Source organism: Benincasa hispida, chromosome 4 (assembly GCF_027475165.1).
Source record: "Benincasa hispida cultivar pf3 chromosome 4, pf3_genome.v1.1, whole genome shotgun sequence".
Classification (NCBI taxonomy): domain Eukaryota; kingdom Viridiplantae; phylum Streptophyta; class Magnoliopsida; order Cucurbitales; family Cucurbitaceae; genus Benincasa; species Benincasa hispida.
Window position 1 is genome coordinate 39,789,598 of NC_143481.1, and position 23,927 is coordinate 39,813,524.

The 23,927-nt window shown below is 34.0% G+C and overlaps 1 protein-coding gene across 2 annotated transcripts; it reads right to left on the reverse strand.

Annotated features, from left to right (window-relative positions):
- Positions 1–16,003: 16,003 nt before the first annotated feature.
- On the reverse strand, positions 16,004–19,486 carry LOC120075309 (uncharacterized). Of its 2 annotated transcripts, none has more exons than XM_039028579.2 (4): positions 19,340–19,486; positions 16,927–17,604; positions 16,754–16,837; positions 16,004–16,496 (listed from the first exon to the last, which is right to left on the reverse strand). In XM_039028579.2, the coding sequence occupies exons 2-4, from the start codon at positions 17,540–17,542 to the stop codon at positions 16,444–16,446; spliced, it is 753 nt and encodes a 250-aa protein (XP_038884507.1). In that variant the 5' UTR covers positions 17,543–17,604; positions 19,340–19,486; the 3' UTR covers positions 16,004–16,443. The 2 variants fall into 2 exon arrangements, with proteins under 2 accessions (XP_038884507.1, XP_090168728.1); XM_090312602.1 differs by lacking the exon at positions 19,340–19,486 and adding an exon at positions 19,084–19,314.
- Between the last annotated feature and the right edge of the window lie 4,441 nt (positions 19,487–23,927).

The following is a 23,927-nucleotide window of genomic DNA, read 5'->3' on the forward strand; positions in this document are numbered from 1 at the left end:
AGGAGCAATGGGCGCTGGTCGTTGTGATGTTGAATACTAAACGATCGTGTATCTGTAGGAGCTAAACGATGCATTCAAATTGCTATACGATAGCACTACGCGATTGTTTAGCTTTTGCATGGGAACTAAACGATACGTTGGATTTGCTACAGATGACACTACACGATTGTATAGTTACAGCGTGCGCTAAGCGATGTGATGAAGTGCTATGCGATAACGCTGAGCGATCGTTTAGATGTGGTGCTAAGTGATGCATTGAAGTTTCTATACGATAGTGCTAAGCGATTGTTTAGCTGCGGCAGACACTAAACGATGACGTGAAGTGCTAGGTGATGGTGTTAAACGATCGTGTAGTTCTATACGATAGAGCTATGCTGTAAGACCCTAACATTAAATCTAAAGTAGGAGGTTAAATAGAGAAGAAAAATCCTAAGTAAAGATATTGGAACAAAGGGTGAAAAATATTAAAATTAACCAAAAAGGTGATCAAAGGTCCAAACGTCTATAAAGGGCTTAAAACATGTTGGACGCAAGAAAGCATGGAGGATGGAAGCAAGAAGACTTTGAAAATGGCTAAGGGTTGCATACAACCAACGCAAAGGCATACATGAGCCATGTGGACACAGGTAGGAAGCATACATCGAAGTGAGCATGCTAGGCATGCAGGCCATGCGTTGAAGCCAAGCGCACATGCCATGCGCCAACCGCGCCGCCCATGCATCAAGGACAAGCGCACAGGCCGTACGTCAAGCACGCATCCCATGCGTTGATGGTGTATGTTGAGCGCCCTGCCTATGCGTCGAGCGGGCAAGCCATCCTATGCGTCGAGCGCTACCGAGTCTGCCGAGCAGCCATGCATCGATGCGATATGCCAAGCACACGCCCATGCGGCGAGGCACGCCCACGTGACCAAGAGTGCCTATGCGGCCAAGCGCACAAGCGCCTAGGTAGCACGCCCATGCGTCGATGGTCAGCACCGTCCGTCCATGCTTAGTAGGCCAAGCAAGCATACCTAGCAAGCCATGCTTCGAGGGTGAGCGGCCACCCTATGCGTTGGTGATGGCCGACTCATGCGATGGCTAAGTGGGATTTTGATGAAGGAAAGGTGAGTTGCTATGCGTTAAGGATAAAAGGTAAGGCTAATTGATGGAAAAATTCAAGGGAAGATGCCAATGGTATACGAGCATAAGTCTTAAAGAATTTAAGTAGAGAAATATGTTAAGTATTTAAGTGATTTAGGTGGCAAAAGGAGGATCACACAAAGTTCTAGTTGGAGGTGGACAAAGGAGATTTCATGCAATTGAAATCTTATCACCCCAAGCAGGAGGTGGGTGAAGGAGATTTCATGCAAAAAAAGAGATTTTGGCTGGCAAGCTGAGATGAGAACAACTCAAGGCTAGGCTGGGTAGACTAAGTGTTGGTAGCTCCAAAGTGAGACAAATGGGAGCTGAGTTGTCACCATAGGGTGAGTTTGGAATGGCTATAAATAGAGGGGTTGGGCAAAAGTAATTTATTCATGCCATCACCTAAATCTTGTATTAAGAGCATATTTAGAGAGTTACGTTTGAGTTATTAGGCTGCCAAGTTGAGTGGAGATAAAAAAAAAAAAAGGTTGCGTTGGTGAGGCATTGAGTCAGCCGGACGTACAGCCAGCCCACACCCTGCGCGCACGCCTTGCAGCGCTGTGTCACGGTCATGCTTGTCCAGGGCCTGTTGCCCATGGCCGCATGCCCAATCCAACCCCCTTCTAGCATACTTTCATATCTTCTATTGTATTAGCTTAGTTAGCTTGCTTTCTTTACATTTTCATTGTAAGTGACCACTCGCCCTTTTGCATATGCAAGGGCGCCAGTTGGCTTTTTGTTCAGAATGCACTATATGGGGATAAGACTAACCATCACTTCCTCATACCCGGAGTAGTACTCTATAAAGCTGTTGTTGTTGCTTATTGCTTTCTAGTCTACTACAATCTTTCTTTCTTTATTCACACTCACAAAAACTTCTTACGAAAACCTTTTCTCCAAACCCGTTTTCTAAAACCATTTTCCCTAAAACGGGGGTGGAGGTTGCGAGAGGCACTCGGTGTGCCACCGGCAGTCCGTATTTGAGTTGGCTAACTTGTTCGTGAGCGAGAACAAGTGCCGCACAATCGCTAAGGGAAGCTTCCGAAAGAGCGATTGTGACACTCTGCGTCCGCTCGTCTGTGCGCCTCGCTCGACGCATCCCGTGCACTAGCCCAGTGCAGCTCCCCCTCTCGTGCAATGCATCATGCCCAACGCAATGCACGCTCAAACACGCCAGCCTCCTGTGCGGCACAGCACGCCCACCCTACCTGCTGCCCAATGCCTAGCCGCCTACCACGGTCCAAATAATCTCTAAAAAGGCTAATTTTAGGATTTTGGCTAAATTGGATTAGGGTAAGCTGGTATTTTCATTATATAATGGTATTTTGACTATTTTGACATTATTTATTGATATACAAGTATTAATTGAGGAATTTCCATTGATATGGAGGAATTCTCAAGAAAGTATTCTCGAGGTGATTTTAGTGGAAAAACTTGCTTACGGTGAGTGTTTACTTAGTTTTATGCGTTGATATGTGGATAAATGCATATGTAAGTGCAAAATGCCTGCTTATGATGTTATGTTGATTGCCATGATATTGTTTGTGAAATTTCTATGGAAACTGAGATTATACCCGGACTACATAAGTTAGCATGCTTAACAAAAGGTGCTTGGCGGAAAAATATAGTCGGCCTCGATCGGCGGGAAATAATAGTCGGTGACGACCGATGGGAAATATAGTCAAGTTACCTAAGCATGACTAGCAGGAATAGAATTGTCGATGTGCACATTGGGGGGAAAAGTAGGTTATAGGAAAGTTTCCATAAAAAGTTGTTGTGATTGATAATATGTCCATGATATGAACATGCCACGTATAGCATGGAACTGGAGGGTGATGATTGAATAAAATTACACATGATCATACATAAATTATATTGAATTTTTGATTATGTGATTGACTTCCCAAAAATATGTTTTGCAAAGTGATTATTATTTTAAAAGCACCACTAACTGAGCTTAGTAGCTCACACTCTTCCAAATGTTTTCTTGTACCCCCCCCCCCCCCCCCCCCCCCCCCGGTAGCAGGAAGGAGTCTACTAACCACCAACACACCAGGACTTGGTAAATTCTCAGGACACAGCTCGGATCATGTAATAAAGAATATAGGAAATTGAACTATGTGTATGAAAGTTGGATAGAGTGTTGTAAACATGTTGAAATCTTTAATAGATAAGGGGGGAAATGTTAAATTTAAATGTTGTCTTGAAATACTACTGGTGTACCCTTACGCTCCCTTCCAAGTCTTGAGGGCTAAGGCTAGGGAGGGGGTGTGACATAAGCGATTGTTTAGCTTCAGTAGACACTAAGCGATCGTGTACCTCTTCTCAACACAAGGCGATGGTGTTAGATGATTGCCTTCAGTGCTACACGATCGACCTTAGCAAGACTTCGAGGTTGGACCGAGAGCAGTCGGTTCAACCGATTTTCTCGAGGTCCAATCCGGTTCAGCCTCAAAGTTTTTTTGGCTGGTTCGGTTCAAACTTATCTAGTTCGATTCAAGATGCGTAGGTTCAGTTTCTAGTGGTTCGAGCGATTCAAAGATGGTTTTGAAGCTGTTTGTAATAGTTAGGATTATGTTTGCTTGTTTATGCCAAAACTAAAACCATATTAGTTTGTATTTAATTATTTATGCATTTGATGTATGTTATAATTAAATAAATATTGTATATGCATACAGTATGCCATTTAGATTTAACATCCCACCATAAAAAGCATGTTACATGCATTGAAAGTATGTTGTAATATGTTATAATGTATAGTATGCATGTTAGGGTTTCTAGTATTTAATATAAGTGTTATATTAAATATTGAATGCCTTTATATATGTTATGGATGTTTAGCATATCTAAAGTTTTATAAGTTTTTATAAAATTGGGTTAGATGTTTAAAATCCATAAACAACACCTGCATGCTCATGTAGGTTGACCACCTGTTTTAAATAGTTAAAACTTATAAAACTCAAGTTACAAACTCAACCGATATATAATCCTGTCTAAGGCTGGGGTACTTAAGTTGACAGTTTACGGAACACCTCCTACCTGGGGATTATGGCCGAATTATTGAGTGTTAGTAACCAGTTTTATGAGCATACGTGAGTGATGTAAGGTAATAAAATGGTTTATCACCTAGACATCATAAGTTAAAATCCAATTATAAGAGTTATACTTGGATAAACCATAATTGGAAAACTTCAGTGGGAGATTAATAACATATACAATACGTTATTTTTAGCTCTCACATCTCTAAGAGTTCACAATCCAGATTTAAGCGGTACTTCGCGTCACCTTGGAAGTGACCTCCATTTGGAAAGTATTTTTTTTTTTTTTTAGCTTGAATCTAGATTACGGTGAATTGGTCAAACATAGTCTATTATTTGATAAATAGATTTCAACTGCCATGTCTCTACATAGTTTACACCATGAGATTCATATGACACTTCGTCTCACCCTGGAAGTGGCCTCCATTCGGAAAATGTTTTGTATGAGTCAATAACAAGGTAAATGGAGGAAGTAGTTCATAGTAAATGGGTGAAGGATATGTGTCAATATATCCTACGGTCTCCTCCATTAGACTGAATCGTGAGATTCCTATGTTGCGCCTGTTGGTTAGCTTTAAGCGGCTATTTGCTAGTCGTTTAGTGATGGCTATCCCAATGGAGGGTTGTAACATAGGATTTGGAACAACCCAGGCTTTAGTAAAATGAATAGAGTCTTATAGTTCCGTCTTGGATATTGTCTTCTATTTCGGAGGCAAATTCATACCGTCCTATAAGATCTAAAAATGGCGGGTCACACTTACAAGAATTACTAAATTGTTAGTAAAGATCTTGACCGAAAACGATAACTAAACGACTATAGGAATAAGAGTTATTCTGGAGATAATGTTTGGTCAAAATTGTTTGCTTTAGTGAAGGAGTATTCGACTGCCCCTCGGTAGCACATATTCTGACTCAATAAAGCATCGTTGCAAATAAATAATGGTTATGGGTACATTATTACTTTTTGCTAAAACTTGATTTTGGATTTAGTTACAATTTGCTAACTAGAAATTGTTTGAATTTTATCAGCATGTCTAATTCTTCTAGAATACTCACTTTCGATTTAAATAATAGTAAAATCAAATCAACAAACAAATTACTAGCAGTTGATTATACCAAAAGAGTTTTAACAGAGGATTATCCTCTATCTCCCAACTCATCTTAAATTTTGAATTATATAGATGAGAATGCAGAATTCAAACAACAGGATGAGTATGATTTACTTGTTATTGAAGCATGTTTAGTGGAAAACGATAAAATCTGGATAATTGATTCAGGTGCCGCTAATCATGTTTGTACTATCTCACAGGAAACAAGTTCCTAGAAACAGTTGACCGAAGGTGAAACAATTTTTAAGGTAAGGACTGGGGAGATTGTTTCAGCCAAAGTAGTGGGAGATATGAAGTTATTTATAGGAGATAAGTACATTTATTTGAAAATTATATATTATATTTCTTTTATGAAAAGGAATCTAATATCTATCTCTTGTTTACTAGAACAAAATTGTAAAGTTTATTTCGAAAATGATAAAGTGTTCATCAATATAGGAAGCAAACAGATTTGCTCTATAAAATTAGAAAATAACTTGTATATGTTAAACCAACTGAGGTCAAAGCCATATTGAACATAGAGATGTTTAAAACTACTGGGACTCATAAGAAAAGGAAGATTTCTCCAAATGCCTATCTTTGGCATTTGAAACTTGGTCATATAAATCTCAATAGGATTGAGAGATTGGTTAAGAACGATCATCTAAACAAGTTGGAAGACAGTTCATTACCACCATGTGAGTCCTGTCTCGAGGGTAAAAATGACAAAAAGATCTTTTTCTGGAAAAGGTCATAGAGCCAAATAACCCCTAGAGCTGATTCACTCAAACCTTTGTGGGCCTCTAAATGTTAGAGCAAGAGGAGGGTATGAATATTTCATCAATTTTATAGATGATTATTCCAGGTATGGGCATGTTTACCAAATGCACTAAAAGTTTGAAACTTTCGAAAAGTTCAAAGAATATAAGGTTGAGGTTGAAAATCAACTAGGTAAAAAGATTAAAACACTTTGATAGGATCGAGGTGGTGAGTATATGGACATGGAATTCCAGAATTATTTGATAGAACATGAAATTAGGTCTCAACTCATAGCCCCTGGCACACCTCGGCAAAACGGTGTGGTGGAAAAGAGAAACAAAACCTTGCTGGACATGGTTCGTTCCATGATGAGTTACACTCAGTTACCAAATTCTTTTTGGGGACACGCAGTTGGGATTGCGGTGTATATTTTGAACATGGCTCCCTCAAAAAGTGTTTCTGGAACACCTTACGAGCTCTGAAGAGGACGTAAAGGAAATTTATATCACTTCAGGATTTGGGGTTGTCCAGCACATGTGTTGGTGCATAATCCTAAAATGTTGGAACACCGTTCAAAAGTATGCCTATTTGTAGGCTACCCAAAAGAAACAAAAGTTGGTTTCTTTTATGATCCTCAAGAAGATAAGATATTTGTATCGACAAATGCAACCTTCCTAGAGGAAGACTATATAAAGAATCATCAACCTCGCAGTAAGCTAGTAATAGAAGAAATGTCCAGAGCAATGACAAACGCTTCAACAAAAGTTGTTGATAGAGCAGGTCCAGCAACAAGAGTTGTTAATAAAACTGGGACTTCACATCCTTTTTAAGAGTTGAGAATGCCTCGTCATAGTGGGAGGGTTGTGCAATAGCCTAACTGATACATAGGTTTAACTGAAACTCAAATCATCATACCAGATGATGGTTTAGAGGATCCATTGTCTTTTAACCAAGTAATGAATGATGTGGATAAAGACCAATGGATTAAAGCCATGGGCCTTGAAATAGAATCTATGTATTTCAATTCTGTCTAGGATCTTGTAGATCAACCTGAAGGGGTAAAACCCATCGATTGCAAATGGATCTACAAGAGAAAACGAGACCAAGTTGATAAGGTATAGACCTATAAAGCTAGACTTGTGGCAAAAGGGTTTACCCAAAGAGAGGGGGTAGATTATGAAGAAACTTTCTTTCCAGTTGCCATGATAAGGTCTATTAGAATACTCTTGTCCATAGCCACATTTTATGATTATGAAATATGGCAAATGGATGTCAAGACAGCTTTTTTAAATGGTTATCTTGAAGAGAGTATCTATATGTCTCAACCAGAAGGGTTTATACAGCAGGGTTAAAAGCAGAAGGTTTGCAAACTTAATCAATCCATTTATAGATTGAAACAAGCTTCTAAATCCTGGAATATGAGATTTGACATTGCGATCAAATCTTTTGGCTTTGAATAAAATGTTGACGAACCCTGTGTATACAAGAAAATCGTTAACAAAACTGTTGCTTTTCTGGTGTTGTATGTTGATGATATTCTACTCATTGGGAATGAGGTAGAATATCTAGCTGACGTTAAGAGATGGCTGGCTTCACAATTCCAAATGAAAGATTTAGGAGAAACACAGTATGTTCTTAGAATCCAAATAGTTAGGAATCGCAAGAACAGAACATTAGCATTATCTCAAGCATCATATATAAACAAGATGTTGTCTAGGTATAAAATGCAAAATTTCAAGAAAGGCTTTTTACCTTTCAGGCATGGAATTCACCTGTCTAAGAAACAGAGTCTTAAGACACCTCAAGATCTTGAGGAGATGAATCGAATTTCATATGCATCAGCAGTAGAGAGTTTAATGTATACAATGTTGTGTACTCGTCCTGATATATGCTATGCCATAAGAATAGTCAGCAGATTTCAGTCCAATCCTGGACATGATCATTGGACTGCTGTTAAAAACATTCTCAAGTATCTTTGAAGAACGAGAGATTATATGCTCGTGTATGGTGTTAAGGATTTGATCCTTATTGGATACACTGATTCTGCCTTTCAGACTGATATTGATTCGAGAAAATCAACTTCGGGGTCAGTATTCACTCTAAACGAAGGAGAAATTATGTGGAAAAGCATCAAGCAGAGTTATATTGTTGACTCCACGATAGAAGTTGAGTATGTAGCTGTAAGTGAAGCAATAAAAGAAGCAATATGGCTCAGAAAGTTCCTGACAGATCTGGAAGTAGTTCCTAATATGCACTTGCCTGTCACTCTCTATTGTGACAACAGTGAAGCAGTTGCAAATTCAAAGGAACCACGAAGCCATAAAAGAGGAAAGCATGTCGAGCGAAAGTACCATCTAATCAGGGAGATTGTACACAGAGAAGACGTAATCGTCACTCAGATTGCTTCCCAAGACAACTTAGCTGATTCATTTACAAAGGCCCTCTCGACTAAAGTGTTCGAGGGTCACCTAGTAGGACTAGGACTATGAGTTTTGTATCACTAGGGCAAATGGGAAAATTTATGGGTAATTTAATGCCCTAGTTGATTGTATTTGTACATTTTATTCTCTCCATGTAAACTCAATATTGTATATATTTGTATATATTGATCAACTGGAGTTTTAGTTCAAGTGGGAATATTGTTGGGTTTTATGTCCTAAAACTCGCAGTTTGTAAAATGATAAACATTTTCTATAATCAATATACTTATTATTGATTTCATAAATTGTATGAAAGTCTAAATCCAATAAACTAAGACCCATGACTATTACATCAGTACTTGAACTTTATGTGGAGACATAAGAGTGAATTAGGTTCGAGTAAATAGTCAAAATGATCTATAGTACATAAATAAGGTTGGTACCTTATTTTGGTAACACTATTGGATGCGGACTACTCTATAGTTGTTACAAAGAGTTGTAAAGTGCTACATACGATGTGATCCTAATTCGTACGTGTTATGACATGAGGAGTGGGGACGTCCTATGCAATGAGTTTGCATAAGATTGGACCAAAAAATAAGTCAATCTTACTTTATAATGTTGTTTACTGTATAAAACTGACTATTTCACCTAGATGACCTAGGTAACTTGATCTTAATCCTAAGCTAACTATAAACTCCTGTTTATTTGGGATTATCCTTAGATTTGCATAAGTGAGGGTTGGCTCAACAAGCCGGCTCAATAAGACTCCCATTTCAAGGGTAAGACCTAATAGATAGTTGGGGACATAGAAGGCAAGAAGAAGTTCACGCCTACCCGATTTAGGGATAGGAGAAAAGTTGTTCTCTCAAGTACTGAATCCAAGTCTTGAACAAGGGGCCCTACCCTCTCACTGGGCTGAGAGAGTTTGGTTTAGTGATTGGATCACAAACCAGTTGTTCATTAGAGAATCAGTAGAAACTTGAGGAATAAGACGTAATCTCGGGGGTAAAACAGATATTTGACCCAGCCGTTATTACAAACAACCTGTGAAAGGTCGACTTGCTGATTATGGTTAAATCATGTGGATATAATATATCTACAGTGAGTGGAGTGCAACTATGGGCTTTAGTGGAGTGACCCATTAGTTAAAAAATGGGGATTAATCTGGTCTAATTAGTTTAGCCAATTAATCTCAGATTTTTGGAGCCTATGATCTGTAGGTCCGCGAGGTCCCCTTACTAGCTCGTAATGGACTAGCTCTAAAATAGCGTGATAAGTTAATTTGAAACATTCAAATTAGAATTAAGGGAATTAGTAATTATATGAGATATAGTTACATGTTTAATTTGAGAATTAAATGAAATAGGAGAACTTATGTTTAAATATGATTTAAATAAGATGGATGTGTGTAAAAATTAATTTAATATTTGATATTAAATTAATTCGTTTTATTTAAAAATTAATTTATGAAAGTAATTTTATTTTTCAGTTTTTAAAATCAAAATGGATTTTGGAAATATCAAAATTTGATTTTGAGATAAAATTGGAAAATTGGAAAATGTAATATACAAAATGGAAAAACCATTTTTTCCATTATCCATCTTCTACTTGCTCATACAAAAGTCATCACTATTGTCTTATGTTACTCTAAGCATGAGCTGCAACTCATGCAAATCTCTTCCTTGCATGATGGTCTGCAATATATTGAAGAGTTTGAAGTGAATTTCGGGCATGCAATCAAGAGAGAATTTTAGAGAAAATTCGTGCTGAAGAAAGTGTTCTTCAACCAGATTGCTGCTATGAGTAATTCTCCATAATCCCTTAATTCAAACTTGTTTTGAGTCCCACAACTAAATCTAAAGCACCAAGAGAATAGTGGGGAAGATCATGAGGTGGTCTGTAACAAGATTCGGAGAAGATTGCAGCTGGAGATCGAGCTTTGAAGAGGTTCTACAAAGGTATGTCATTAACCTCACTTGTTTTCTGCAAGAGCATGCTTTATATTTTGCCAAAATTAATGAATTAGAGTGCTTAAATGATCCTTGTTGCTTTCGCTATTGCTGATACATTCCTACATTTGGATCACATCATTTGTATTACCTATACAAAATGGGTTGTATCCAATAATGTTACTAGGATGAGATACTCAATTTCATCCATATACTTATAGACCATTAGGCTATATACTATTAACTTGATCTTGTCTGTGTCACCACATAAAGTTAAAGTATATATACTATAGCCATGGAAATGTTTATTGGATTTTCATAATAGAATGCAAAATCAACAACTTTATTGAATAAAATACTTAATAATATTTTATTGATAAATAGAATGTTTAACAAAAAATTTACAAACTGCGAGTTCTAGGACATTCCCAATACCACCCCCCTTCCCAGGCCTAAGCTCATACAAACAAACGTGAATACGACATGATAAATGATTTTGCACAACACAATCCTTCCAAACAAATTTTTCCAATTGAAAATTGGGACACATTAGAACAATGGAAAAGCCGAAAGAGGGATTCATGACTAACCTACTTTCGAACATAAGAATGACTGAGAAGACCAGAGAGAAAAAGAAGAGAATGACGAGTCCACAACAGTTGAATAGTGAAGACGTTGAATTGAATTTTTGAATGCTTTTAATTTATTCATTGCGTTTGTATTCCAAAAATAAGGCCAACCCTTTTGTAAAATCGGTCAAGCTGGGCTTGGATTCCTTAACCTAAAGCAATGTTGAGAGGAAAAAAAATGGTGAAAATGTGTCATCGATTTGGGTCATGTAATCGCGTCAGAGCTAAAACCACATCGGGCTAGAAGGTTTATTCTTGTCGCAATGTAATTTGGAACCAATTGTAACTTTTTTATTTATATTCATCGTGATCCGGGTTAGGGCTTTGGAGAAAATATCAGACTAGTTTGGCTCCCTCCCACGATCTGATGTTGAATGGAAATAACATTCAACGTTTAACGAGTCATCGTATTTTTGTTCTGAAATCGGGTTAGGGCTTTACAAAAGTCGTCAGGTTGGGTAGAACAACCCAATCGTGATATGTGTGTTAAGTTTGAAAGTGTCGAATAACGTAAGTAGAAGGATAAAACAACTATAAAGTTATGAAACAAATCTTTAGAAACATAGTAGATAAAATTTGAAGTCTTCCAAACTTATCTCAACAATTCAAAGAAAATATTCAATTCTCAAAATTATGAATTTGAGACCTAACTTAAAATCTTGCATCCAAAAATTCAAAATTTTAATTATTTTAATTTCCCCAAAAATTTGAAAAAGCAAGATAAGTTGGATTTCGAGAAAATAATATAATGTGAATTCAAACTTGAAGAAGATCATATTTTTGTAACAAAAGTTAAGATTTGAAGATTTGAATTTGCCCAAACTATAATAGTTACGTTGTAGGGCTGACAAGAGGAATAGCAAAATTTAAAGTTTCATTTGGAAAAATAACAAAAAGGTTTTAAAATTTTAAAAATAGCAAAACAAATTTAAATAATAGAAAATATAAATTGGTAAATGACCAAACTACCTCAAAGACTAACAAATTGAGTACAAATAGACAATGCTTCAAAAACAACTCAAAAACTGCAAAACACTCTATTTAAACTACTAGAAGAAAAAAAAAAACAATCTCAACCAAAAACTAAAAAACAAATAGCATGGTCAAAATCTTAGAAATAGTTTGAAAATCTAAAAACTCGTCAATATGGACATCACTGAGAAACAATTGGTGGCTGCTTCTTCAATAGACGACCACGATGGTGTGTCTATGGTGTGATGGTTGAAGGAACTCTTAAATAAGAGAATCATTGAGTGGAAGCAAGATCATTCCAAAAAGATGTTGTGAAAGAACAACGTATTTACAAACAAACAATAACAGTTATGCATCAAGAGTAAATTACAATATGTTTTTCATTTAAAACTAAAGGGAATCGAGTGACATACCTTTGAAGAACTCTTCTTCTAATATTCCCTCGATCTACACCGGTCACGCGTCCATGAAAACTCCATCCAATGCATGAACGCAACGAAAAAATAGTGCAACTCACGAATTGTCAGATCCTCGAACTCAATTGAGTAAGACTCGATCCTCGACCCTCGAATAGAAACACTCGACACTACCACTCGGTTGCCTTGGTATTCTCGGTGTGAGAATCCAGGAGGTGTGGACTCTGTGTGGATTTTTTAGAGGGAAGAAGGATGTATACGATTGAGTTAAACGTTCGAATAAGTGGAAGAATGAGAAACCTCTATCGTATAGAGTTAGATACTCGATCGTCTAGCAAACGAGGAGCAATCGTCTAGTAACGAGAAGCTTGGTCGTTTACTCTCTCAAAGGCTATCGTATAGCTTTTCTTTTCACTCGATCGAATGTTTTGCGATAATGAAAAATGAAAACTATTTCACTTTTATTCTTCAATTATTAAAACTGATAGTAACTTCCCACTCATACGGTTAAAGGAGAAAATAAAAAATCAACCAAACAATTATCTCATAATTGTTTTATTATAAATAAATATAATAACTAATTTATCATATTATATTTATAACCTATAATTTTAACATCACATCATATGTAATATTTAAACCATAGTTCTTTTCTCCTTTATTTAATATAAATCATATTTATATTAACTCATTCAATTAATGTATCTAATACATCAAATCAATTATATCACATATAATTGAACCAATTTAATTATATTATATATAATCAAATTACCTCTTGTTAATTTGAACATTTCAAACTAACCCAAAAACTGATTCTCAACTTAAATCCAATGAGCTACCAAGAGTACCTTATGGACCTGTAGCTTGAAGCTCCAACGGTATATGAATAACTGACTAAACTCTTTAATCACAATATCCACCATTCGTTAATAGTCGGGCACTCCACTAAAGACCGACAGTTGCACTCTTCGCACTATAGATATATTTCTGTATTCATTTGATGTAACCAATCAACAGTATGATGACCCTTCACAAATTGCTCGTAAGTACAGCTGGACCAATTTACCATTTTGCCCCTGTAGTTACATCTAACTCCTTAAGTACCACTGATTTCTCTAATGAACAATACATCATAGTCCTACTATGAGTGAACACTTCTCGGGCCATGAGAAAGTGTGACGCCACATTGTTCATGCCCCGGAATCAGCCCTTAAGGGAGCAATCTATCTACTTACCCCTACTCTGGGGAAGGAGTGAATTCCATCTTGTGTAGCTGAGTTCCCAACTCCCAAATCAGACGAATCCCCAAAGTGGTAGGTCTGAATCGGCGATCTGGCCACTCGCACCTATGCAAATCAAAGGACCGCCTCATAAGCAGGAATTCTCAACTCACTTAGGATTAAGGTCATATTACTTGTGGTCATCCTAGTGAAATGAAAGTCTTTGTCATAAACAGTATTATATAACGAGACTATACATTTCATGGTCTAGTCTTATACAAACTCCTTTATATAGGATACCCCCGCTTGCATGGAGGATCAGACCATTTGCAACACTTTACAACAGTTGTAACATCTACAAAGCGGATTGTATCCATAGTGTTACCAGGATAAGGTTTCCCTCATTTATTCATATCTACAAACCATTTAAGTTATCACTTAAGGCACAATCTACTTGTATGTCTCCACATACATGCTTAAGTTACAACGATAACCAGGGATCTTAGTTTATTGGTTTGTGATTAATGCAACTAAAATATTTCATATTTCATAGACAATAGTGAAGAAAATATCTTATATTATTACATCACAAAAGTTTGTTCATACACATGTTTACGAGATTTAGGGCATCAACCCCAACAATGGTCACCGCTGGTGGCATGCAGCTGCTTAAAGAACCAATCGAGCAAAAGAAGATTTGACAGTCATGCAAATCGAAAGGTAGTAGAGAGGGTGGTGAGAGAAGAAAGAATGGAAGGTTCTAAAGAAGGTGACCAAAGAAGCGACTGTGGTGAGGAGGATATGCTAGCATAGATTTTAAAGGAGAGTTTGTGGAGATGTTATGGCTACAAGCTTGTTGCAAATAAGAAATAGGAAAGAGAGAAATAAAAGGATGGGATAAGAGGGAGGTAAAGTAGAATTATGATTTTTTTAAAAATATATATTTTTAAATATGTAGGGAAGAAAGTGCTTTATTTTTTTTTCACAAAAATTATAAATATACTGAAACTTTGAAAAAAAGGATTAGTTTTTTTTTTTTAAAAAAAAAAATGAAACTATATAAAACAAATCTTATCAAAATAATAAACATGCATATAAATAGTAATAATACACACAAAAAATTAATATAATAACAAAATGTATAAACAAAATAAAACAAAATATGATAATAAAAAATAGACTCAAATAGATATTGTTAGAGAAAAGTAAGAGAATCTATAATTTAAATCTGGAAACTCGAAAATTGAATATTAAAATCGCATAACTTCATATTGCAATTACACTGTATGTGTAAATGTAGATTAGTTAATCTCATAACTTGTTATAATTACACTATATATGTAAATGTATATTAGTTAATTTTCAGAGTCCATCGAGGGCAAATTGGAAATACATTTAATTTTATATTACATTTTGAAGCCGATAACATGTTTAAATGAATGAAAAAAGATTTAGATAAAACTAAATCCGGTAACAAAAAGTTAAATCAATCGAAAAAGAATTAGATAAAACCAAAATTGGTAATAATGTGCTCAGAAGGTTGAAGAGAAAGTTCTCTTTCTATTGAATTATCATTCAAATGTATAGTGTATTTGCAAGATTCACATGTATATTAGAAAATAGTCAACCACCACATAAAAATCATAACTCCAATTCTCCAACATTCCCCACAACCGTAGAATTTTCGATTTATTGTAGTGTCTAACTCTGATATGAATAAGATTTCATATTTTTTGGCCGAAAAACAAATAAAGCTAATTATAATAATGAAACAAAAGAAGATTGAATCATCACACAAGAACAAATGAAGAGGAAAAGAGGAAAATAGATAGCTCGATGGAAAGAGGAAAAGTGAAAAAGAGGAAAAAGAGAAGTCTAATCAGTTATAAAGCTATAGTAAAAAACAATAGATTACAGAAAAACCATAAGAAAACCTAAAGCGATAAATACTTTGTGTGAATAACAAAAATGATGGTTATTTTTGTACAATAGATATTTTTTTTCAAGGATATGAGAAATATCCAACTAATTTATTAAAAATATGTATAAAATTATGAAAAACAATTCAAAGATTAGAATAAGTTTGAAATTTGATTAGATAAAATGAATTTGATAATTTATGGAAATTTAAAATATTAAATTTGGTAAAAAAAATCTAGATATTTAACTAAAATAAGATTAATTCGAAAAGTAGTTAAACAAAATCTAAATTAATAATAAAATATATAGATTACATAGTTAATGAGGAAAATCTTGAGGAAAATCATGACAAAAATTTGAATCCCCACTCATTTGTTAAACATAATCATAACTGGAAGAAAATGAAAAGGGAAATAAAGTCTGTAAAAACTTACCAAAGAAAATTAATGACTAAGACAACAATTGCATGGTAATTGGACTCATTTGAATGTTAGATTTCAAAGTGTAATCAACTCAACACATACTTCTCTCACTAAACCATTTTCCTCTAGAAAAATATTTTCAAAAAGCCTTTCCAGATTGTTCAAACTTCAAAGTCAATTGGATTCTTAGGTTTTAATACCTCTCATCCAAACGAACCTGCAGAAGGAGTTTCATGTTGACAGGAGCAACACTTCAATTTCTTGTTGCCCAAATCAAACTCAATAACCTAAAGCTCCATAGAAAGACTGCCTTGCCAGCTCTCATGGAATGCTGGTTTGCTCAATATCAGCTGCCTGTTCCACCAACCAATCAACTAGTTCGTCTTCTCGTGCAAGCATTGCAGAAATGACAAATGGCCCTCTCATCTGGTTCGTATCGAAAATCGTTATTCATTATTGTAAAAGAACTTCTTTCAGATGTCACTGAAGGTTGCCTAGAATATTCAGAGCCTTCATCCGTTGGATCTCTTTCCCTGAAGAACATAAACCTGTTAGCTACCTGTTCAATCCAAGTGACAAAATTGGCTGCAAGCACAAGCAAGAACAGTCGAATGTTTATTCTAAGGGGCACCGTATCAATGGAACTAACATAATCTTGGATCTTCGGTTAGGAAGATTAAAAAATGAAGTTGATGGAATGTTGGGGCGATAGAAGCATGTTTTTTTTTTTTTTTTTTATTCTCATACATCATCAAAACATGATATTTGAAAAAGTTTGAAGCAGTTTTACCTTCCTCTACTGACAGATTCATGGATCTTTTTTCCAGATTAATGGCAAAATTGCTGAGCTCAGAGGGAGGCAGACCATGGAGAACTAATAAATGAGACAAAGAAGAGCATTCTTTAGCAGTATCGATCTTAAATACTGAAAGTGAGCTACAGTGATTATTCAACACAACTTACACTCAATGACGCCTTTTCGATCTGACTCATCACAATGTTTTAGGAACTTCTGCAGATTGAATAAACGCTCTGTTCTCTGCTCATCAGTAATCCCATTTGAATCAACAGAGCGAAGAATCTCCGAACCAGGAGGGATTCCCAGAAGACTGGATCCAGCAACTGCCAGAAAATTACCAGGCTTTTCTGTGAAAATGGGAAGTGAAGACCTAACAGGTGAATTTGCCATCGGAGAGGCTGCAAGAAGAGAAGAAAATGCAGGTGCACAAGATGTGCTACCTCCTGATGCTCTTTTTTTGCCAGGCTTCACATCAACTTCTCCGCTGGCGTAAATGGTGTGCTCATTTACCCCAATCCCTTTGAAGGATTGATGGATTGCAGAGCTTGGTGAGGATGTAGGGTTGGACCTCTTACTTCCTGAAAGCTTACTCCCATTCACAAGTTTTCCGCCCAAAGAACAGGAAGTTTCAGGATAGTTATACATGAGACTCCTATTATCATTCTGCACATCCCTTAAAGCAACTTTTTTCTGTGCAATTGGTGACTGCTTGGTCTGATACATAGACAAATGAGTTTCGCAGCTGCCCATTCCACCGCTGTTCAACTTGCTATCAATCATTTAGAAAACTCGAAGAGCTTCAACCAGATAAAAATTTCAAATTATCTCCTAAAAAAGTCCATCTGCAGATGCAAGATAAAATCAAAATCTCCGTCTAAGATAGCCACATCGTTATTTCACACAACCACGCCAACAATCAAGTAAAAGGATAAGCACTCATTAAAGTTGAAAGCTAGCTAGTTTATGCTGCAAAGATCGAAAATCAAAACAGCAGATACCGCAAGACCATCAAAGTACATAAATCAAGAAGTCGACAAGTGAAGTGCAGTTTATATATTTTCCATGACAATTAACAATGTTCCTCTACCAGTATGGGGTACAGATTTATTTTCCAGTCAAATACTAACTTGAAGTTAAAACTATATTATACAGAAAAAAAAAATGATAAAATTGTATACATCAAATGCCTGAATAATTTATCTTCCATGATGTTTACAACCCCTTTCCAAGCCCTTACTTTCAAGTTTCAACTACCTTAAAAACCGAACTCTCTACTTCTCTAAATTACAAAGTTCAGTTTCCAAAAATAATATGCAACACAATGTTCATCAAGCATCGGTTTAACTGTATCAGCATTAGACTCAATAATCAAACTTGTACGAAGGCACATTATGAAACAAAAGAATGTTGGTTTAAATTTCGTTTATCTTCAGATTTTCAGGCCAGTTTATTCCATTTGATCCCTGAACATTCAAACATTTTATTTCAGTGCTACAACCTTGTGTAAAAAATCTTTCTGTTCCTTTCTATTAATTTCATTCAATAAAAACTAGACATTAAAAAAAAAAAAAATCGATCATTTACTTCATGAGAAAAAACGATCATTTACTTCATGAGTAAATGGGTACATAAAAATTGGTTGTACCCACATAAGTTAGTATCTTAATTAACTTACAACATTATGAGTTGGTATCTCAATTAAGTGTTTAGAACTTAGGAAAATATGTGTATAATTAAATGCTTCAAAAAGTTAATCAAATAAAAACAACCGACAAAAAATCAGAATTCTCACAAAAAGCTGGATACCCTTAACCCAATTCAACTCAACTATACACTCCAAACACATTTTATTAACTCCACATACAACTACTTAACTCAACTTTGCGCACCAAACACCCCCGAGCCTAATTACATTGTAGGAACTTATACAAAAAATTTGGTTGTACCCACATATTAGATCAAGTGCCAGATTTCAAAATGGATCCAGAATTTTGTTAAATGATAAAGGACCAAAAAAATTCTATACAAAATTTAAGAACAATTGAACATTGAGAAAGTATGAGAGAATGTCTAAAAAATTAGGTGCAAAACTAAACAAATTTGAAAGATTACGAACCAAAATGTTTCATCTTACTAAATTGACCATATTTTACTAAAACACAGAACCAGAAGAAGGTTCTGCAGGATACAAAATGTGCAAATAACTTGAATTCACACTCAAAGAAAATATAAGCACTCAGATCTAGGCAGAACCATGTCCGTAACATGTGGGACATAATGTTAAGTCAAGTCGAGAGAAATGTAACAGGTCAGAGCCATACAGTGAAGACGGTTGCAATTTTCTGCAGTAACATCAAACGAAATCAAAATCATCCACAGCCAAAAAGTAACAACGATTAAAACAGTGTTTCCTGTATTCATTCTACGTATGTCGATACATCGATGAGAACAAAAGAAAGTTGGTCGGTGAAGCTTCAACGGAGGAGGGGGAGCTCGGAGAGCAGTGAAGGAGCATCAAAGGATGGAAGAATATGCGTTGTAAGGAAAGAAATGGAGAATCTAGAAGAGAAATTGTACCTGGGTAGGAAGCTTGTTTTGCAACCGACGAGAGGGAGAAGGAGAGGGAGAGACGAGTTCAAAAGGGAAAACTTTGGCTCGAAGAAGATGGGTTTTTCCCTTTTTTCAATTTTGTTTTTTTGAAAATTTATTTAAAAGTAGCGGTCGAGGGCCCACCCTAAAACCAGGAAATACTAGGTAGACTCTCGTGAAGGCGTCGGGTCGGACTAATGCTTCCCTTTTTTTATGTAAGAACTAATAGAAATTATTTTAAATTCTAGAATAATCTGAAATAAAATAATTGATTTATTGCTATGCTAATTTTCTTTTAGCGTTCAAAAGCAAGGTTAGAAATAGGATGTTGATAGAAAATTGGTGGTCTCGATTTTATAAAAATATCGATAGAAATATCAGTGTCAATGAAAATTTTTCTATCTTGTTCTAAAGAGTAATCGATTGAACACTTGATAGATGATTTAGGAGTAAGATTTCTTTAAGACTTTTATGCTTAAATTTTGAAAAGAATCAGCAAATTTCTTATTTAGCGTTTGAATCTCGATATGAAACGATTTTTTTAAAAAAATGTGAATAAAATAAACACTAGTTTATTACCATGTGTGTTTTTAAATTTAAAATAATTTAGATTCCGTATGTAACTATTTTGTTTTCTATTTCTATTTTTTAAAATTAAACTTATAAATACTATTTTCACCTCAAAAATTTTTTTTCAAAACTTGTTTTTGTTTTTGAAATTTGGCTAAGAATTCAACCATTGTATTAAGAAATATGCAAATCAATGAAAGAAATATGGAGGAAATAAGCTTAATTTTAAAAAACGAAATGGTTACCAAACAAGAAATTAATAATTATATGGTTTGGACAAAAAAATGATTTTTTTCAAATAAAGAAAAACAAGTAAAGTTGTTTAAAAGTATATCAAAATGTCACTGTCTATCAGTCATAAATCGTGATAGATTTTCTATCACGAAATCTATCGTGGTCTATCACAATTAGACGGTGACATTTTATTATATTTGAAAATATTTTCAACATTTTCCTATTTGAAATAATTTCTTATGTTAAAAAGTAGAAAAGATTTGAGCATGATTATTCTGGATTTATTAAAATGTTTAATATATTATTGAGTTATTTTATTTTATTTTATTTTTGGCGGAGGATAGTTATTCTAATAATGTATTATTTATTTATCAAATATTAATTTATTCACTTAACATAATCACATTTTTTTCATTTTTAAATAAAATAAGCTACCTTTTAAAATGGGTAAAAACTTAGTAATGGCTGGCGACTTCAAGGAAGACACTTATAACGATTCGATTTTTCTAAAATCTCTAACAAAAATCATTATTTCATGCATGCAAATTTTAAACCATAATTTCCCTTCTTTTTTTTTTTAACCCATTTGGGTTAAAACTGTCCTCAAAGAAATTGTTTAAAACAAATAATATTGATACGAAAATGGATCCAAAATAAGGTAAAACTTTTGTTCACAGTCGTTTAAAATAGTAGCGAAAAGAGATGTTTAAAATTAAACATTTCAAAACACTACAGTCTTATATCCAAAACATCCAATCTATAATTTATAATTGATAATATATTAAAAAATAAGGATGTTTGAAAACCATTTTAGAACCATATTTTAGTTAATTATATATATGACATTTTTCTAAGACCATATTATCCCTCTTTTATATAATTACTAAATGAGCCCTAATTAAAATTTCAAAATAATTAAGAGAATTTAGATTATTACTTATCTCTAAAAGAAATGATTAGTTTTAAATTTTAAATTTATATGTATTCTATTGGTTTTATTAATTGTATTTTAAATTTTAAATTTGTATTGTATTAAAACCTTTTCATATATTTTATGAAAATTAATACAACCTTCTAATAATATTTGTGACAAGATGATTTTTAAACAAAAACTAAACCCCAATTGCAAGATTTTACGAAATATAGAGGAGAATTTGTATATTCCTATCTATTTCATAACATTTTCATGAAATACTATATTGTCATTCTTCACATAGTTGTAACTATTCAAAGAGTTATTAACAAAATATTTTGCTTTGTACTCCACTATGTAGAAGAACTTGTTTATGAAACAATAATATGAAAATAAAAATGGTTATATTTTATAACTTTCAGAAGTTTATGGTAATTATAACATTTATTACATACTAAAAAATTACTATATTTGACCTTTTTTAAAAAGATAAAATCTATAAAATTTTACGTACATATGTGATAGGTCCAAAAAGGGCATCAAATCATCTCTCGTCCTACCAAATAATATTTAAAAATTCCGGTCAAATTAAAAATGTAATAATAATTTGTCAGATCGAACTATAGGAAGTGTTCATGTTTTCTTTTAGCTATGACTCAAATCTCTAAAGGTAACATATTGAGGGGGGATTGTTGTGATTGTTGTTAAATTTAAATAGCATGGAAAATAAATGGCAAGAATTGTAAATGAGATTGCACATTGAGAAAAAGCATAGCCTAGGTAATCAAATTCATCCATTTGATTAATTGATCATAAAATACAAAAGATTATTATTTGTAATTAATGTGCTCAACCTACTTACCACTCACACACGCTCTAATTGATCAACTAAATTCATAATTAAACTATATGCTCAATTAATTAGGTTTGATAGCGTTCATAAAAATCTCACATCCGCATTCATTCTAGAGGATTTTACTAAGATGGTTAGACTTGGATAGCCTAAGTTACTAATCAACTTTGTTCTTGAATTAAATCAATCATGCAATGTTGTAGAGAGGCTACTCTAAACAACCAATCAATCTATATACAAGCATGCTTTGACTTTTACTATTCAGTCAGCAAGATTATATTCAACAATTCATGCAAGATTAATTACATATCAATTATGAATCTCTAGCCTGATAATAAAAAGATGAAGATTGACCAAATCATTCATGGATTCAATGCATAGAAGTTAAAAATACATTTAAGAACCACATAAAACGGGAAACAATTCAATAAATATAAGTTTTCCCAACCAATTCAAATAGGTTTTTATCCCAACCCCAAGCTAGAAACCTTAGCCACAAAACATGTTAAACGACCTTCTCATGGCCAATATTAATCTCCCAATAATGAAATATAGAATAAAAGTGATAGATAATAGAGGAAAAGATGAGGGGAAGCTGGGGCTCGGGATTGCATTTAACCTAAAATCAAACAATCGTATCTATAAAGAAATTGTGGTGTCGCAGTGCTGGTGCTTCCCACGCACGTAACAGAATTTTGGCCTCAACGGCGTCGCGACGCCACTCCTATTTGGGTGTTTTGTGTACAGCATCATGCTGGCGCCTTTTAAGGGTATTTTCGTCATTTCCGTCTTCCATTTGACTTGATTGTTTCCGTAAGACTGTAAATTGATCCCTTTTAGCTCTATTTTCTCCTTTAATGTTTGATTTTGCCTCTAACTACCCGGTACCTATAAAATAATCAATTTAACAAATTAAATAGCATATCGATCCTGAGTTAAGTTGAAGCAATAACATACTTTAGATGCTATTAATATAGAATATTTGTAATACAGAGTAGAATAAGTGAAAAAATCCAAAAATATATTACATTTTAAAAATATTTGCAAATATAGATGAGTTGACTAGTCAATCTTTGATTTTTTTAATTTCCAATTTCGTCTTTCCTTTGTCTTATCTTGTTGTACACATTTTTTAGTCTTTTTATTTTCATTCTCTTCTTTGATTTTTGCTTCTTCCCTTCCTTTTTTCATTTTTTTTCTTTCTCAGTTTTTGTTTCTTTTTTATTTTTATTTTTATTTTATTCTTTCTTTTATCCGATTTTTGCATCTTTCCTTTATTTTTTTTTATTTTCTTTCATTTCTTTCTTTTTTCCTTTCTGTTTCTTTCCTTTATTTTTTATTTTCTTTCATTTCCTTCTTTTTTTTCCTTTCTTTTTTAATTTTCTTTTCTTTCTTCAGTTTTTGCTTATTCCTTTTTTTTATTTCTTTCTTCGGTTCTTACTTATTCCTTTTTTATTTTTTATTTTCTTCCCTTTCTCCGATTTTTGTTTCTTCCCTTGTCTTTTTTATTATTTTATTTTCTTTTATTTCTCCAATTTTTTGCTTCTTCCCTTACTTTTTCTTTTTTTACTTTTTCTTTCATTTGTTTAGTTTTTGCTTCCTTTTTTTTAATTTAATTTTCTTTCCTTTTTCAGTTTTTGCTTCTTCTATTTCTCTTATTTATAAAATTTTTCTTTCCTTTATTTGAATTTTTTTTCTTCCCCTTTTTTTTCACAAGAATTATAAGGCTGAGTTCCGTATCCAGGACTTGAAAGTACTTAATTCATAAGTGACATAACACCAATAAGTCAATCATCAAGTTTGATTATTATAAAAAATAATAAATATAAATAGCAAATGAAAGTCTATCAGTGATAGCCACTATATTTCTATCATTGATAGCTTAATCTTTGATTATATTTTCATAATTAATAGCCACTTATAGAAATCTATCATTGATAGCCAACATAGTGAATTTAATTAATAAAGTTGAATCTTGAACTAAAATAAAAAGTGAGACATAGAAT

Excerpts from the sequence above, each read along its gene's own strand:
- LOC120075309 (XM_039028579.2), bottom strand. The coding sequence starts at position 17,542 with ATGATTGATAGCAAGTTGAACAGCGGTGGAATGGGCAGCTGCGAAACT. Across the intron at positions 16,838-16,926 it reads TCGAAAAGGCGTCATTGAGT|TTCTCCATGGTCTGCCTCCC; the intron begins GTAAGTTGTGTT and ends CTCATTTATTAG. Across the intron at positions 16,497-16,753 it reads GAATCTGTCAGTAGAGGAAG|GGAAAGAGATCCAACGGATG; the intron begins GTAAAACTGCTT and ends TATGTTCTTCAG.